Source organism: Sminthopsis crassicaudata, chromosome 3 (genome assembly GCF_048593235.1).
Source record: "Sminthopsis crassicaudata isolate SCR6 chromosome 3, ASM4859323v1, whole genome shotgun sequence".
Taxonomy (NCBI): Eukaryota; Metazoa; Chordata; class Mammalia; order Dasyuromorphia; family Dasyuridae; genus Sminthopsis; species Sminthopsis crassicaudata.
The window spans coordinates 4,772,065-4,787,092 of NC_133619.1; the positions used below are offsets into that span (position 1 = coordinate 4,772,065).

At 38.3% G+C, this 15,028-nt stretch overlaps 1 protein-coding gene across 4 annotated transcripts in view; it reads right to left on the bottom strand.

Moving 5' to 3' along the window:
* Window positions 1-1,548: 1,548 nt before the first annotated feature.
* OSTN (osteocrin) overlaps window positions 1,549-15,028 on the bottom strand; it is an 82,268-nt gene continuing 68,788 nt past the window's right edge. For all 4 annotated transcript variants that reach the window (XM_074307663.1, XM_074307662.1, XM_074307665.1 and 1 more), the window contains exons 4-5: window positions 6,209-6,305; window positions 1,549-1,740 (exon numbers count right to left, since the gene is read on the bottom strand). In XM_074307663.1, coding sequence (XP_074163764.1) covers window positions 6,221-6,305 — 85 coding nt within the window. In that variant the 3' untranslated portion in view covers window positions 1,549-1,740; window positions 6,209-6,220. The remainder of the gene's footprint in view (window positions 1,741-6,208; window positions 6,306-15,028) is intronic.

Genomic DNA, 15,028 nt, shown 5'->3' on the forward strand with positions numbered 1-15,028 from the left:
CTCTCTTGTTCTTTCCCTAATCTCACCAAATATTTTGTTTACTTCCTCCAGAATATAGTCTAGTTGAATACAATTGATGTAATCTACATCAATCCCATTGATGTAATCTAATCCAGTGAAATGAGATGATTTGGGTAAAGTGTTTTGCAAATATTAAAATACTATGTAATGGGGGTCTTTGTTTTCATCCAATTCAGTCTGATACAGTCCAATAACCACTCAGTTCAAGCTGATATAGTCCAACTGTGACCCAATAAAATAAATCCAATCCTACCCAATCCCATATGGCTCAGTTTCTATCTAATCTTATCAATTCAATCTGTACATAGTAAGCACTCATCAATGCCTATTATGTACCTAGGAAAAATGCTAGATGGTGATAAAGGGCACCTGAAAACAATCCCTGGCCTGAAGGATCAAGCATGAGCAAATAGGTGACAGAATCCTGGATCTGGAGTCTGGAAGAGCTAAGTTCAAATGTGGGCTCAGACACTTTCTGGCTGTGACCCTGGTCAAGTGCCTTCACTCCAGTTTGCCTGTTTCCTTATTTCTAAAATGGTGCTTATAATAGCACTTTCCTTCAGAGTAAATTAATTATAAATTAATAATAATTATATAGTGTTTTGCAAGCCTATAAAATGCTAGTTATTATTGATGGTTATGATAGCTTTGTTGTATAAGTGACTGGATGTAATGGAAATTACAAGTAACATTTAATTAGTCTTTTCTTGTCTTAATCCTTCTTATGATTCGCTTATTCCATTGCATGTGCAGTGTGCTTTGTCTCATCTCTGGACTATGGATCATTTCTCTTTTACCATGAGTGGCAAGTGACCCCCCCTCAGCCTAAGCTGTCTAACTCTGCCCTCCTCCTAGAAGCTTGACCCTTCTCCCGGCTGCTTCTGACCAAAAGGAATCTCTATTAAGATGGACAAAACTTCCAGTTTTCCCCATTCCACCATAAGGTCACACACAGTACTTTACAGACTTTAGGGCTCAGACCAACAAACGGTAGGGTTGTCCTTAAAAGTAGTTTACTTATATGTTTAAGGACTGGCAGTGAAGGAAGGGCCAAGAGCTCTGTCAAGCCAAAACCATTTTTTGTGGACCTTTCACTCAAGGACCAAGAGGCTTTAGCACTCTGAAGTCTTAAGAGTAGCGACACACTCCTGGGGAGAAGTGAAAATCAGACCATTCTGTTGCTTATTTTCCTACTTGGTCTATGACTAAATTGGGGATGATTGAAGAAACTGCAAGCTGATCGGGAGGGCAGGACTAGAGTAACGATCTAGCAATTATTCACAGCTAGGAAAAGAAACAAAAAGCTGAAGATTACTCTTAAGAAATACAAACATCATTCTCTTTCCCTCTAAAAACAAACAACAAAATGAAAGGTCTACATCTTAATTTCCCATCATACATTTGTCCTGAGAAAATCCCCTGAGCCAAAATGATCCCTCCTAATACTCAGAGAAGCCTATATAGGCTATAGGATTTCTGGTTTATAAACAAACAGATTCTCCTAAAACAAGAGGCTTTGGAGACAGCTTGCAGAGCTTGGAAGGTTTTTCTTTAATGTTTAAAATGAAAAGTGCCATTTACCGAAATGAGACACCTTCAGGGGGAGTGACAGGATTCTGCTTTGATGCAGGGAAAGGGGAGGCTTGGGATTGCCATTAGGACAAGACAAGAGTCTCCTCCATTGGGGGTTCTGTCACATGTCATCCCAGGAAGCAGGATCTGCCGAAAAAACAATTTAAGTTGTTAAAATGACCAAAATATAAAATAATAATAATAAAAAATATATAAATAATAAATAATTATTTAATAAATAAATAAATAAATAATGATTTAAAAAATTAATTAAAACAAAACAAAAACAAAAATAAGATTTCAGTGAGAATATGAAGGCCCAAAGCTCTGTTGGGAAGCTGAGATGGGGAATTTCAGTTTTACCAAATCTCAAATCATGAAGCTCCCCGCTTCATCTCCAGAATTTGCTTTGTTTCCTAAGACACCAACAAAGCATGGAAATGTGAATAGGAAAATGGTCAGGGTAGAAAGAGAATGCCTCTGAGCCACATTGCAACCTGGAAGCATGTTGTAGTCTGTAGAAAGTCAGCCAGGAAGGTCTGCATTCAAGTCCCACTTCTGACTGTGTGATTCTGGGCCAATCACTTAACTGGGCAGTGACCCAGACTATACTCTCAGCCTCAAGAATGTGCAGATGGATGGAACTTCCTACTAATCCAGGCTTGAAGATGGAGATGACCTTTGCCTGGAGGATCTCACTGTGTTGGATTAGTCCCAGGAACCAAGGGAAGCCCCTTGGGTCAATCACAGGTCAATTATTGAATAAGAAGGAGGCTTGCAGGCTTGCATGTTGTACCTGTAGTCTTGGTGGACTTGAATCTCAGCTCTAGACCTTCTGACTAGAGGGTTAGGGACAAGTTCCACAAACTCCTGAGTCTCAGTTTTCTCATATGCAAGATGAATATAATATTTTGTTTTTCAACCTCACAGGGTTGCTGGAAGAATGCCTTCTGAAAGTTTCAAAAGATTATGGAAAGAGGGTGTTTTTAATGTGCCCAAATGACTGTTTCCTCTATTCCTCTCTTTCCTTTTCTGACAGACATCTTTGTTGGCTGGGTTCCTGTCATCCAGCATGATGTGCAGGAACAAGTGAATGGTTTCATCACTGCCTGAGGGTAATAGGAGCCTCACGCTTTGTACAGATGAGCTCTAAGGCAATGGAAGGCTTCTCTGCTTGGCATGATTTGGAAACAATCTACTTCCTGGCCTAGGGTTTATTCCTCTGGGTATCATTTTCCTTTGGGCTCTTTCTAAGGTCTCTTTGGGGTTTAAAGGGTTAAGCCAAGATCTTCTCTGGATTCAGACAGAACAAGATAAAAATCAGTGCCTTGACTGCCCCGATTCACGTCACTAATTATTTTTATCTTAGTAATTACTTCCACAATAAATCTGAATAAACATGTCTCTAAGGAAACGATTCAAATTCTTTTTTAGTAAAATTTAAAAGGACACATTTTGCTGTGGAAGTTAGCTAAACACCCCAAACAATCAAGAGCTTATTTTAAAAGTTGTGGTTATTTGTAAATACCCCTAAATGCTGAAATGGCCCATGCTTACTGTTGTTTGTGTAGGTTTTGAAACCTGCCTTAATCCTCTGTGAGGAAGTCGCAGGGTCCTTCATGCTTGAAGGCTGGGATTCTGGTTGTGGGTGGAAATCATGAAAAATACTGCAATTTTGCATAGCCCAAACCTCAAGTCAAATACAACCCCGGTGGTCAGGGCTAAGTTTCTCTTCAAGTTGTCAGGTGTAAAGTAAAACCCAGAAGCCTTCACTTCAAATCCCACAGAAAGGAAACAAGATTTTCATAAAGTCAGTTACTATATTCGGCTCCTTAGAAATGTGAAAGAAGGAAAGGTCTTCTATAGCTCCATCAGATTAGAATAGAGAAGTCAGTGGAAAGAATCACAGAGAAGAGGGATGTGCTACCTCTCTGAATTTGGGAAAGTCACCTCTTCTTTGGGTCTCCATATTCTCATTGAAATTGAGAAAATAAGGTTTATACTATATTTTATATTATATATCCACTAATTTTATAGACCTAGTAGTATAAATTTATACTGCTACTCTATGGATCAAATAGAATAGTCCATATAAAGTGCATTGTAAATTTAAATATACTTAAGTAATAAAAAGGTCAAAAAAAGGGGCGGGGGAAACAACCCAGGACTTAAGAGCCTTGAAAACTGTATGAGCAATGGTTGGTAAATCATATCCCATTAAAGGAGATTCTGAGTTCAGAGTACCTTATTAATGAATTAATAATGTGAATTAATGAATAATTAGTGAATTAATTAATGTGATTAAAAGAAGGAGAAAAAGGATATTCTATAAAGCTGTCTAGGAGCAGGATGAAAACATCATTTCGAAGCATTTCTTTTAAGTAACATAACTTTGAGGTTTTATTGGCAAAGTTATGATATGCTAATTTGGATTAGAAGTGACAATGACCAGATTTCCATGTTTGTGTTGGCCTAAAAAAGCCACTTGAATTTAGTGACTATTCAAAGCTTTATCAACAATTGGAATTTATGGGGTTTGTGAAACTGGGTCAGAATTCTAATGAAAAATGGTTAAAAATGGTCTCAGAAACCATTTGGTCCAACTCATTTTCTAAATCAGCAAACTGAGGCCCAGGATGTTAATTCACTTTTTCACTGGAAAGAAGCTTCAGACATTTGAACCCCAGGCCTCTCACTGCAGGATCTGTCAGTGATCAGGGCTGGATTCTGAAATGTCAATAGGAGTGAGTTTAGCATTCAACTCTCCAGATGCAGAAATAATAATGGAACACACTAATTACCTTGGGCCACCTCCCTTTATACTGTTCCAAATTCAAAGAAATAGAACAGGGACAGTGAGTTCTAGGAAGTGACTTGGATTTCTGTAATGATTGGTCTTAATTCAAGGTTTTTTTTTTGTTTTTTGTTTTTCTTTTTTTAACCATTAAAAAATAAAAACACTCAAATGAATCCCAAATCATCAACATAATGCACATCTACTTTGTATATCTCAGCATGTGATTTGATAATGATCTTGATTAAATGGTAGAAAATTATATCTTGGGTGTGGTCAGTAGTCATTTTATACATCTAGGTCTACACTGTAGAAGTAAAGTTTTCTTCAATAAAAGTTTCCTTGGGAAGCTCTCCTTAGTATGTGTGTATATATATGTGAATTTGGATTTGTGTGCATGCATAGGTGTGGGAATGTATTTTTGAGTTAATATGTATATATAACATATATGAGTGTTAGTATATAATAGTATACATAAGTATAATGGTGTAAATAATGGTATAAATGTATGGATTTATGTGTACGTGACTCTCTATGTGTATATGTGTGTGGGGTGTGGTAGGGGTAGGCAGAAGTGCTTATCTCATCAGGCCTCCATTGGTGGCCATTGTGATGGACAGGAAAACAGAAAGGAGGACCCATGGAGAACTGTATGTTCCCAAGAACACACCTCTCAAAAACTGTTCCAGGGCTGAGCCCATGTAAAGGGAGAGCTATACTCTCTGGGCCAATGAGATCTTACTACCTGGGAGAAAGGAGATGATGTATTTAGACTCATACTACCTGTTCCCCCAAGGAATATTATCAGGGGTAAAAATCACTAAGAGAGGCAGCCAAAATGACCAAGAAGCCAAAAAGCTCTAGGGACTGCATTTCACTTCCCTTGAGGGAAACAAGGTACAGAATGTCCAAAAAAAATTACTGCCTGAGAAGAAGGGAGGGAACCTTGACTCTTAGGCTGCCTGCATTAGCCTTTCACAATATTTCTTTCTCAATAGATGTTTCAAATGTCTCAAAAAATGTTTGGACAATTCAAAATATATTTGCTAAGTACCTGTCCCCTGCATAACACTGCACTAAATGCTGTGTTCTCAATGCAAACCATACCAGAAAGTGCAGACGCTCAAGGAATCTTTATTGCATAATGCTGCCCCTGAGTGGAACTGTGACCTCTTGTCAATAGAAATATCCGTAGGTCAAAGACAAGGCTAACTAGCTATAGAGAATCAAGTGGGCTAAAATGGTGGGTTGTGTGTTGCTTAGGCCAAGAAAAAAAATATATATAATGAGGTGAAGCTTCAGAGAGAGTGGTTGAGGCCTGAGGTCAGGAAGAGCATCTGACCAGGGAGAGCTGGCTTTCCCCTGGAGAAATGGACTGCCTCTACTTCGTCCAAAGCTAATGGGGTTTTCAAGAGCATTTGGATGATCTTTTGTTTGGTGTTATGTCAGAAAGTTTTTCAGAAGTGTGAGTTGGGCCAGATGCAACTGGACTTCCTTCAAGCTCAGACATTCTGTTACTCCTATGGTTGGATATTTATTATGAATCGTCATAGGATGATTTCCTATTAGTTTATGGATGGTCACCATACAGAAATGCGTGCAAATATTGACTTGTTGATTTTACATCCATTTTTAGGTTTAGAAAGTTAAATCTCAATATTTGGTATCATTTATTTTTTACTAGAATGAGTCTGAAATAAAAAAAAAAACAATAATTATGTATGTCAGAAAAAACCAGTATCCAGGACTGAACACAGTGAGTTCATCTGAATTGCTTCCATGGGGACCATGTGCATCATTCCTCAATGAAATTGTACTTACCCATGGATCCTACTAGCCCCTGGTGTTTGCAAGACGGTTACTTCCGATACGATCGATGGGGACTCCAAATCGCCTTTTTGGAAGGTCCACTGTTTTTCTGGAAGATATAGACATTAAAAAGGTGAGTTTGGAAGGGAAATGCAGAGATCTACCCAGTGAAAGTGGAATCAAAAAAATCCTAGATTGAATGCTGGAAGGACTTTCCCAGGCCATCTTTCCTTGAGGGATGGAGGTCACTGAGTGAGGTCCAAAGGGTTAAATTACTTGCCCTGGATTACACAGGTAGCACCAGAGTAGTTTTTGCCCCTGTATCTTTGAGCCTCTTTGTTTGGACACCTTCATTTCCCCAATAACTAATAATTATAGCCCATGGACCACTAGAAGTCTGAATGGCTACTGGTCGTGTTGAAAGGGATCTGGAAAGACCAGCACCATTTTGGTTGCTTCATTTTGGTAGCTATTTAGTAATGCCAAATTCTCAAAAGCAAATCTAAATCAAAATGACCCAGTACTTTGCTTCCAGAAAGGGAGAGTTCCAATGTTCCCCAAAGGAGAATGGCCATGAGCATCCATAAGAAAGTTGGAAAGGGAAAAGAGAGGAAAAGCCAAGGGAGGAGAGGAGGAGGCTTGGCCCTACTCTTCTTCAAGCTCTAGGTGGTTGACATGTATTCCCCAGAACCAAGACTTAGAAGCAATGTAATTTAAGCATGTGTCTGATGCAGAATCCCCCTTTATGATTCACCTAAGGTTGGCCATGGAACTCTTTCAAGAGCACTTTCAATTCTAGAGAGAAAATGATCTTTTAAGTTGCATAAATCATTTCCCTCTCTTCCCTATTCTAATATCCAGGTAAGTTCGAAGCTTCTTTGTCCTGTTAAGTCTCTATGTATCTCACTTCCAAACAATCTTTCCATCATAGTACCATCTCCCAACATTTCAATATGGCTCCTAACAACTTCTTAAATCTAATCTTCTCTCAGGTCTGTTTTTATAAATGTTTCTTCTCTTCTTCTACATTTCCCTTCCTCTTTCCTCTCTTCTTTCTTCCAACATAAGGCAATAAGGGGCTGGGTTGAATAAGACTTGGTTGAATTCTGATTGGTTGAGAATTTCAGTCTTTCAGTCTACCTGTGTCAAAATTACTTAGACATTAATAACCTATGGGATAACATAAAGGGGATCGTGTTCAGCATAAGCTAACATCTGTTAGAGACATGGGCAGACTTGACCTGTGGTCAGCTTTTGGGTACTGATAATCAAACTCTTTCCTCTTTCTATTTTTCTCGATGTGTGACACTCTTATGCACAGGTTGCCTGACCATCGTTCAACTTTTACTCCTCCTCTATGTTTTTGACCACCTGTATTAAGTTTTCTATGGCTTTCTTATTTGTCTCTCACATAGAGGCAGTATGGAAAATCAGAAAAGATGCTGTCTCTGGGGTCAAATTTTGTGGGTTCCGATTTTACTTCTGCTGTTTACTACCAACATGGCCTCCAGCAAGTCACTTATATAACCATTCAGGTGCTCAGCTTCCTCCTCTATAAAACAGGATGAGGGCTGGACTAGGTTGCCTCTGAGACCCCTTCTGGCTCTTGATATGTGATTCTAGTCACACTTGCAGTTTTTAATTTTGTCATGATTTGAAGTATCATGCTGAAATATGTGAGCCTTTGCCTTCAAAGGGTTTTAATGAGATATTAAATTTTCTTCAATCCATCATCTTTTTTTTTTTTTTTTTTTTTTTTTTTTTTTTTTAAGCTGGGGTTAAGTGACTTGCCCAGGGTCACCCAGTTAGGAAGTGTTAAGTGTCTGGGAACAGATTTGAACTCGGGTCCTCCTGAATTTAGGGCTGGTGCTCTATCCACTGCGCCACCTAGCTGCCCAGTCCATCAACTTCTTCCAAGAATATGGGGCTATTGGAAGGGAAAGGAATCATGTACAAAGACCTGATTGAAATATGTGAAAACCCTTCGAAACATAAACAGAAGGTCCTAGATTCCTGTGACCTGGGCATGGTAGCTTATGCTGAATGACTCGCACAGAACTAAGCAAGCATGGCTTGGAGCCAAATATACGCTGATAGACATACATGGAGGCATATACACACACCACTGAGCTTCCCTAGATATTGAAAAGTACATAGTAATGCAGTGCCCTGAGAGTAGCATCAGAGTCAGGAAAATTAGGGATGACATACTACCCCTCGGCACAAACTACTTCTGTGAGGCAGGCTAGACTGCTGAACCTATATCCCAGCATTCTCTGAGACTTTAAAGTACAAAGCTGCTCTGATTTGCAGGGGGAGGAATTTTCCTCATTGGGAATTTCTTGTACCAACAAAATCATAAACCCAAACCCAAAATAAAATAAAAATAATTGAAAGTTTGTAATGATAAATATAGATTACAAACAAACACTTTGGAAAGAGCCTCTAGAAACTGAGGGATGATGATCCTTTAGTTTTTGCTGAACCAATGGTGAAGGCATCTGGGAAAATGGGCTCTGGAGGCTTACTTGCTCTGGCTCTTATAGGAGTCAAAGGGTTCTGCCTATTTTCATTTGGATAGTTTCTTAGAATGAAACCTTTTTGGAAAGTTCCCTGTGACTTTGCTCTGTCCTTCTTCCTCTTTTCCTTTCCTCTCCCTTCCTGCCCTCGCCCACACCATGGACCTTTTGGGAAAAAAAACAAAAAGACAAACAAACAAACAAACAAAAAAACCTAAACTAAAACTAAAACAAAAAACAGCAGCAATAACAATAGCAGCTCAGGCTTCAGTCTGAGACTTTATCCAAAGCTTAGGGCAAGAGAAAAGCTTCTCACTGGCTGTTAGTCCCTCTTGTGACAAAGTAATGGTATGACAAGCCTTCCATGAAGTTGAAACAAGACATTGAGCTTCAGCTTTCAAATATTCCTCAAAAAGAGGATGGAGAGAAATCACCAGGAAAATCAAGAGAAAACATCTGACTTTGGCACCAATTCAATTTTGACTACTTGAAACTTCCCTCCCAAATGTGGCCTTGCCTGGCCCTCACCCAGGAGGCTGCCTTGACTTCTCTCTTAGCTGGAGCATTTGTTCAGCTGTTCGAGCTTCTAGGGATTTGATTGCCTAAACCCAGAATTCCATTGTAAGAAGGGACTTAGGAGGACGCCTAGCCCATAAAGGAATCTTAAACACAATTCTCTAGATAACAACAAAGGGGGTCCAGACTCTGTTTGGAGACCTCCAGGGACAAAGCCTCCCCAAACAGCCTCACTTTATTCTAGCCAGCAAATGGTTTATCCCAACAGGAGGTTGAAATTGACTTGGTTGCAGTTTCTCTTCCTCTTCTTCACCTCCCTCATTGGTTCTGATTCTATTCCTGGGCTCCAAGCAGAAAAAAAAGCCAATTACTTTGCTACATGACAGGCTTCAAGTACTAACACACTTCATTTTATTGGAATTTAGAGGCTTTTTTTTTCTTTCTCTTTCATTCATTCATTTTTTCTTCTTTCCTTTCTTCTTTCTTTTTCTCTTTTTCTTTTCTTCCTTTGTTCTTTCCCTTCCTTCTCCCTTCTTTCCTTTCTTTCTTTGTTCTTTCCTTTCCTTTTCCTTTCTTTTCTTTTTCCTTCCTTCTTTCCTTCCTCTCTTCCTTCCTTTCTTTCTTCCTTCCTTCCTTCCTTCTTCCCTTCTTTCCTTCCTCTCTCCCTCTTTCTTTCTTTCTTTCTTTCTTTCTTTCTTTCTTTCTTTCTTTCTTTCTTTCTTTCTTTCTTTCTTTCTTTCTTTCTTTCTTTCTTTCTTTCTTTCTTTCTTTCTTTCTTTCTTTCTTTCTTTCTTTCTTTCTTTCTTTCTTTCTTTCTTCCTTTCTTTCTTCCTTTCTTCCTTTCTTTCTTCCTTTCTTCCTTTCTTCCTTTCTTTCTTCTCTTTCTTTCTTTCTTTCTTTCTTTCTTTCTTTCTTTCTTTCTTTCTTTCTTTCTTTCTTTCTTTCTTTCTTTCTTTCTTTCTTTCTTTCTTTCTTTCTTTCTTTCTTTCTTTCTTTCTTTCTTTCTTTCTTTCTTTCTTTCTTTCTTTCTTTCTTCCTTCCTTCCTTCCTTCCTTCCTTCCTTCCTTCCTTCCTTCCTTCCTTCCTTCCTTCCTCCCTCTCTCCCTTCCTCTCTTATTTCTCTTCTCTCTCTCTCTTTTTTTTTTTCAGATTGAAAGTTTGTGGCATTCCTTTAGTAGGCAAGTCTACCGGTACCATTTTTTCCCCAATAGCACCTGCTCCTCGTTTTATGTCTCTGTGTCAAATTTAGGCAATTCTCACAATATTTCAATTTTTTCATTGTTATTATATTTGTTATGATGATCTGTGGTCAGTGATCTTGGATATTATTATTTTAATTGGCTTTGGCTGCCACAAACTATACCCATATAAGATATTGAAATTAATCTATCAGTGCAGTGTATATTCTGACTGTTCTGCCAATGATCTTTCTCCCTTTCATCATGCTTCCTTATTCTGAGACACAATGATATTAAAATAGGGTTAGTCAATAACCCTTAGAGGCGTTCAAGTGAAAAACACAGTTAATTTATGTGAAAAACTCCATTATTGTCTTAGTTTAAGAAATTACCACATTTGCTCTGATCTTCAGGGCCTGTCACTCTGTTCAATTAGTAGCCATCAGCACGGAGGCAAGAACCACCACCAGCCAAAAGATTACAATGCACTCAAGGCTCAGATGATATTTAGCCTATTTTTTTTTAGCAATAAAATATTTTAAAAAATAAAGTATATACATTAATTCTTTTTAGATATAATACTATCATTCTTTAGTAGATGACCATATAGTATCAAATCATTTTTTATACCTTGGGAAAGCAAACAATTCATGTGACTTGTTTATTGTGACGTTTACTTTATTGCGATATTTTATTGTGGTGATCTGGAACCAAACCTATAATATCTCCAATACTTAAATATCCGTCTATACTTAAAGAGCCTTATCAAGGCCTCACTTCTGCCCCAGCATTCTGTTTTCTAGGCTAAATGTGTCCAACTAATTAACTCATACTTCCCATGTATAATATGACATATACTTGAGACACTTCAATATGTTACTTTTTTTTTTTTTTTTTTTTTTTTTTAAGGCTGGGGCCAAGTGACTTGCCCAGGGTCACACAGCTAGGAAGTGTTAAGTGTCTGAGACTAGATTTGAACTCGGATCCTCCTGAATTCAGGGCTGGTGCTCTATCCACTGCACCACCTAGCTGCTCCAATATATTACTTTCTGACTTATCCAAATCCTTCATAAACTTTTGTCTCGATTAAAAGAAATTTTATAGCTGTGCTCTGAGTTAGATAATGAACAGGAATGACATTTGTCTCTATGATTCCTCCTTTAGCACAATTTAGATTGTAGTCATTTTTTTTTTTTTGTCTTGCATCCAACTCATCTTATATTTGGGTAAAGGTCTACCAAACACTTGACATCTCTTTCAGTCAAATGGCCACATCCAATATTTGTTATTAATAACTACTTTTATAGGCTTTCATGTCTGCAAGAAATTCTAGACCATTTTCCAGAAGTCTGCTATTAGAATTTCTTTTGAAATTTATGATTTTGCAAATATGAGAAACTTAGATTTGAAGGAAGCTTTTGGAAGTTCCCAAGTGAATGAAATCTTCCTCAAGACTAGAGGCAGGCCTTCCTCACAAGTTTTCTGTATCTATTCCCCCAAAATGCTCCTTTGGACCATGTTTATGCTAACTGGAGAAAAGACTCCTAGCTCACCACCAGGAGTCACTCTATGATACAAAATGGCTTCAGGATTTAAACAGTGACAGTTTAGCTGCAGGCTCTTTCCTGTATATGTGGCAAAGCTTATTATATCTTTGGCTCAGCCCAGATGATCAGCTACTCATTATAGCATATATAACTGGAACTGGACTATGAATACTCTTTGTATTTTGAAAATCATAACACTGCAATTGAGCATGGTGGATCACAAGAGTATTTTCTTACTTTAAGAGAACAGATGCAGACCTACAAGGGACCTTAGAGGCTTGCCAGCCTCTAACAGTGAGCTCAAAGAGGCCCAGAGACATTAGTTGCTTTGTCCAAGATTCCAGGGAGAGTAAACAGCTGAGTGAGATTTGAACCAAGGACCTTTGACTCCAGAGCCGGTGCTTTAAGATAACTATGAAAAAGCTATTAGAAGCCATAAGCATCTTTCTTTGAAACTCTTAAAATATTGTCATAACCTTATAAAATACCTGAAAAAGGCATACTTCCTGAGGATTGACATGGAATGGTATCTTTTTAGATCCTTAAATGCCTTTCTTTATCAAAGGACAACAGAACAACTCTGGGTTCTGGGATGCAGTTTTGCCTCATGGTGAGGGAATTTGGCTAAGGGAAAGATAAGATAGAGATTGCCAAGCCCATTTCTCCACATAGCTGACCTCTAAAGTCACTTCTCTTTCTACAGCTAAGGTCTTAAGATCTAAAGCTGTAAAATTCTGAATAGTATGAACTCAATAAAGCTACTCACCAAAAAAACAGCCTCTCAGACAGAGGATAAGTCACCCTGAAAACTCATGCCGGTACTGTGCTAAGGTGCTGAGGTTACATATAAAAGCAAACAATTAATGACATATCCGTGAAGAAAAGTTTTAAATAGGCAAGAATAAGTTGTACTTTTCAGAGACAAAAGAGGGTTTTTTCCATGCCATTTAACATTGATATAAGTGATCTCAAGGGGAATTGTCTCAACAATTTCATGGGTTATCCCTTGGAAAGGGAACAGACATATTTTGTGCTACTTCAGAAAATGGAACCTGGAGCAAGAGGTGGATGTTGTAGAAAAGCAGATTTAGTCCAAATGTCAGGAGAAATAACCGATTCCTAACAATTGGAGCTGTCCAAAGTAGAATGGACTCTATTAGGAGATAGAGGGTGTCTCCATCTTGAAGTTATTAAAACAGTGGTTGGTATCTACCAGGTGGAGATGGTGTGGTGGAAATTCTGGTTCAGGGGTGTGTGTGTGTGTGTGTGTGTGTGTGTGTGTGTGTGTGTGTGTGTGTGTGGACTAGATGGCTTTGAGCTCCTTTCTTTTTCTAATATTGGCTGAATCTAGAATTCTGTGAAAGTACTGTTTGGTTTAATCATAGAAATTAAGCAAAACAGCAACAATAATATAGATAGAAGCTAGGTAGAAGAAAAAAAAAACACATCTCCAATTCTATCATCATGGTTGCTGTACCTGGAGCTCTGATACCAGATTTATCTGTGTCACTTATTACCTTTAAAAACTTGGGCAGGTCATTAAAGATCTTTGAGCCTCGTTTACAAAATTAAGAGGGTAGACTATTGCTAACCAGCCTTTCTCTCAATTTCTGATTTATGAGCTTGTGATTTCAAGAAAGATGTCCTGGTTTGGAAATAGAGAGCTATTTCAGTGATCCTAGTGTTGGAGGTTTGGAGTCTATATATAGGACACTAGACTTCCACTCTAAGGTTAACAATCAGATGGGGGTAGAGGAACATAGATTAGACTTGGAGGAAGCTCTTGTAAGTTCACAAGTGAAAGAACTCTTCCTCAAGACTGGAGGCAGGCAAGCTTTCTGTATCCCTTCCCCTAATGTTCCTTTGGACCATATCTTTGCTAACTGAAGAAAAGACTCCTGGTTCACCACCAGGAGTCACTCTATGATACAAAACCTTTGGAAAGCCACTTCCCTCACTAGCTCTTAGTCTCTGTATGTATAAGATGAGGGAGTTTGAATAGCTGACCTCTAAAGTCACTTCTCTTTCTACGTCTAAGGTCTTAAGATCTAAAGCTGTAAAATTCTGAATAGTATGAACTCAATAAAGCTACTCACCAAATAACAGCATCTCAGAGAGAGGATAAGTCACCCTGAAAACTCATGCCAGTACTGTGCTAAGGTGCTGAGGTTACATATAAAAGCAAACAATTAATGAAATATCCGTGAAGACAAGTTTTAAATAGGCAAGAATAAGTTGTACTTTTCAGAGACAGAAGTAACTGTATAGAATTCATGTACCCCTAAAAGTAATGTATAAATCATCTTTTTAAGGATGGCATATTATTAGTAAATAGAAAACCAGGACAATGAGAGTTGCCTCAATAATCTCAAAGCAGGCATTCTTTATTTGGGCTCTATGGAACCCCCCAAAATCTGGGGTAGATTTCAGAAGTTTTATGAATTTAAATGGAGAAAAATCTTCCTTCTTTTCCCTCCCTCTTTCTCTCCCTCCCTTCTCTCTCTTTTCCCTCCTTCTCTTCTTTCTCTGTCTCTCTCTCTCTCTCTCTGTCTCTCTCTCTCTCTCTCTCTCTCTCTCTCTCTCTCTCTCTCTCTCTCTCTCTCTCTCTCTCTGTCTTCTCTCTCTCTCTCTCTCCTCCCTCTCTTCTCTGTCTTTTTCTCTCTCCCTCTCTCTGATTCTCTGTATCTATGTGTGTGAATACACATATGTATATATACATACATATATACATAAAATCTTCAATTGATTTCAATTTCCTTTTCAATTATATTGACTTTATTTTATTCACTTAAAAATAAATGGGTTCACAAAATACTGGGGCATAGATGGTACTCATGGGCTAAGAACTCCTTTAGTCAAGCTTGGCTTTGAGAGAGGGAGAATTTCTTCATTCTGTTTTCAACAGCAAAACATTGAGCTAACTGGAACTTTGTTCTGATCTTTATCAATTCCATCCAAGGGATACTTAGTTATCTGCAAGATGTACAGGGAAACTGTATCCCTGTGATCTGTCAGACACTAGCAGATGAGTTTATTAATGGGAAGGGTTTAAGGGAGATAATGCTTTGGAAA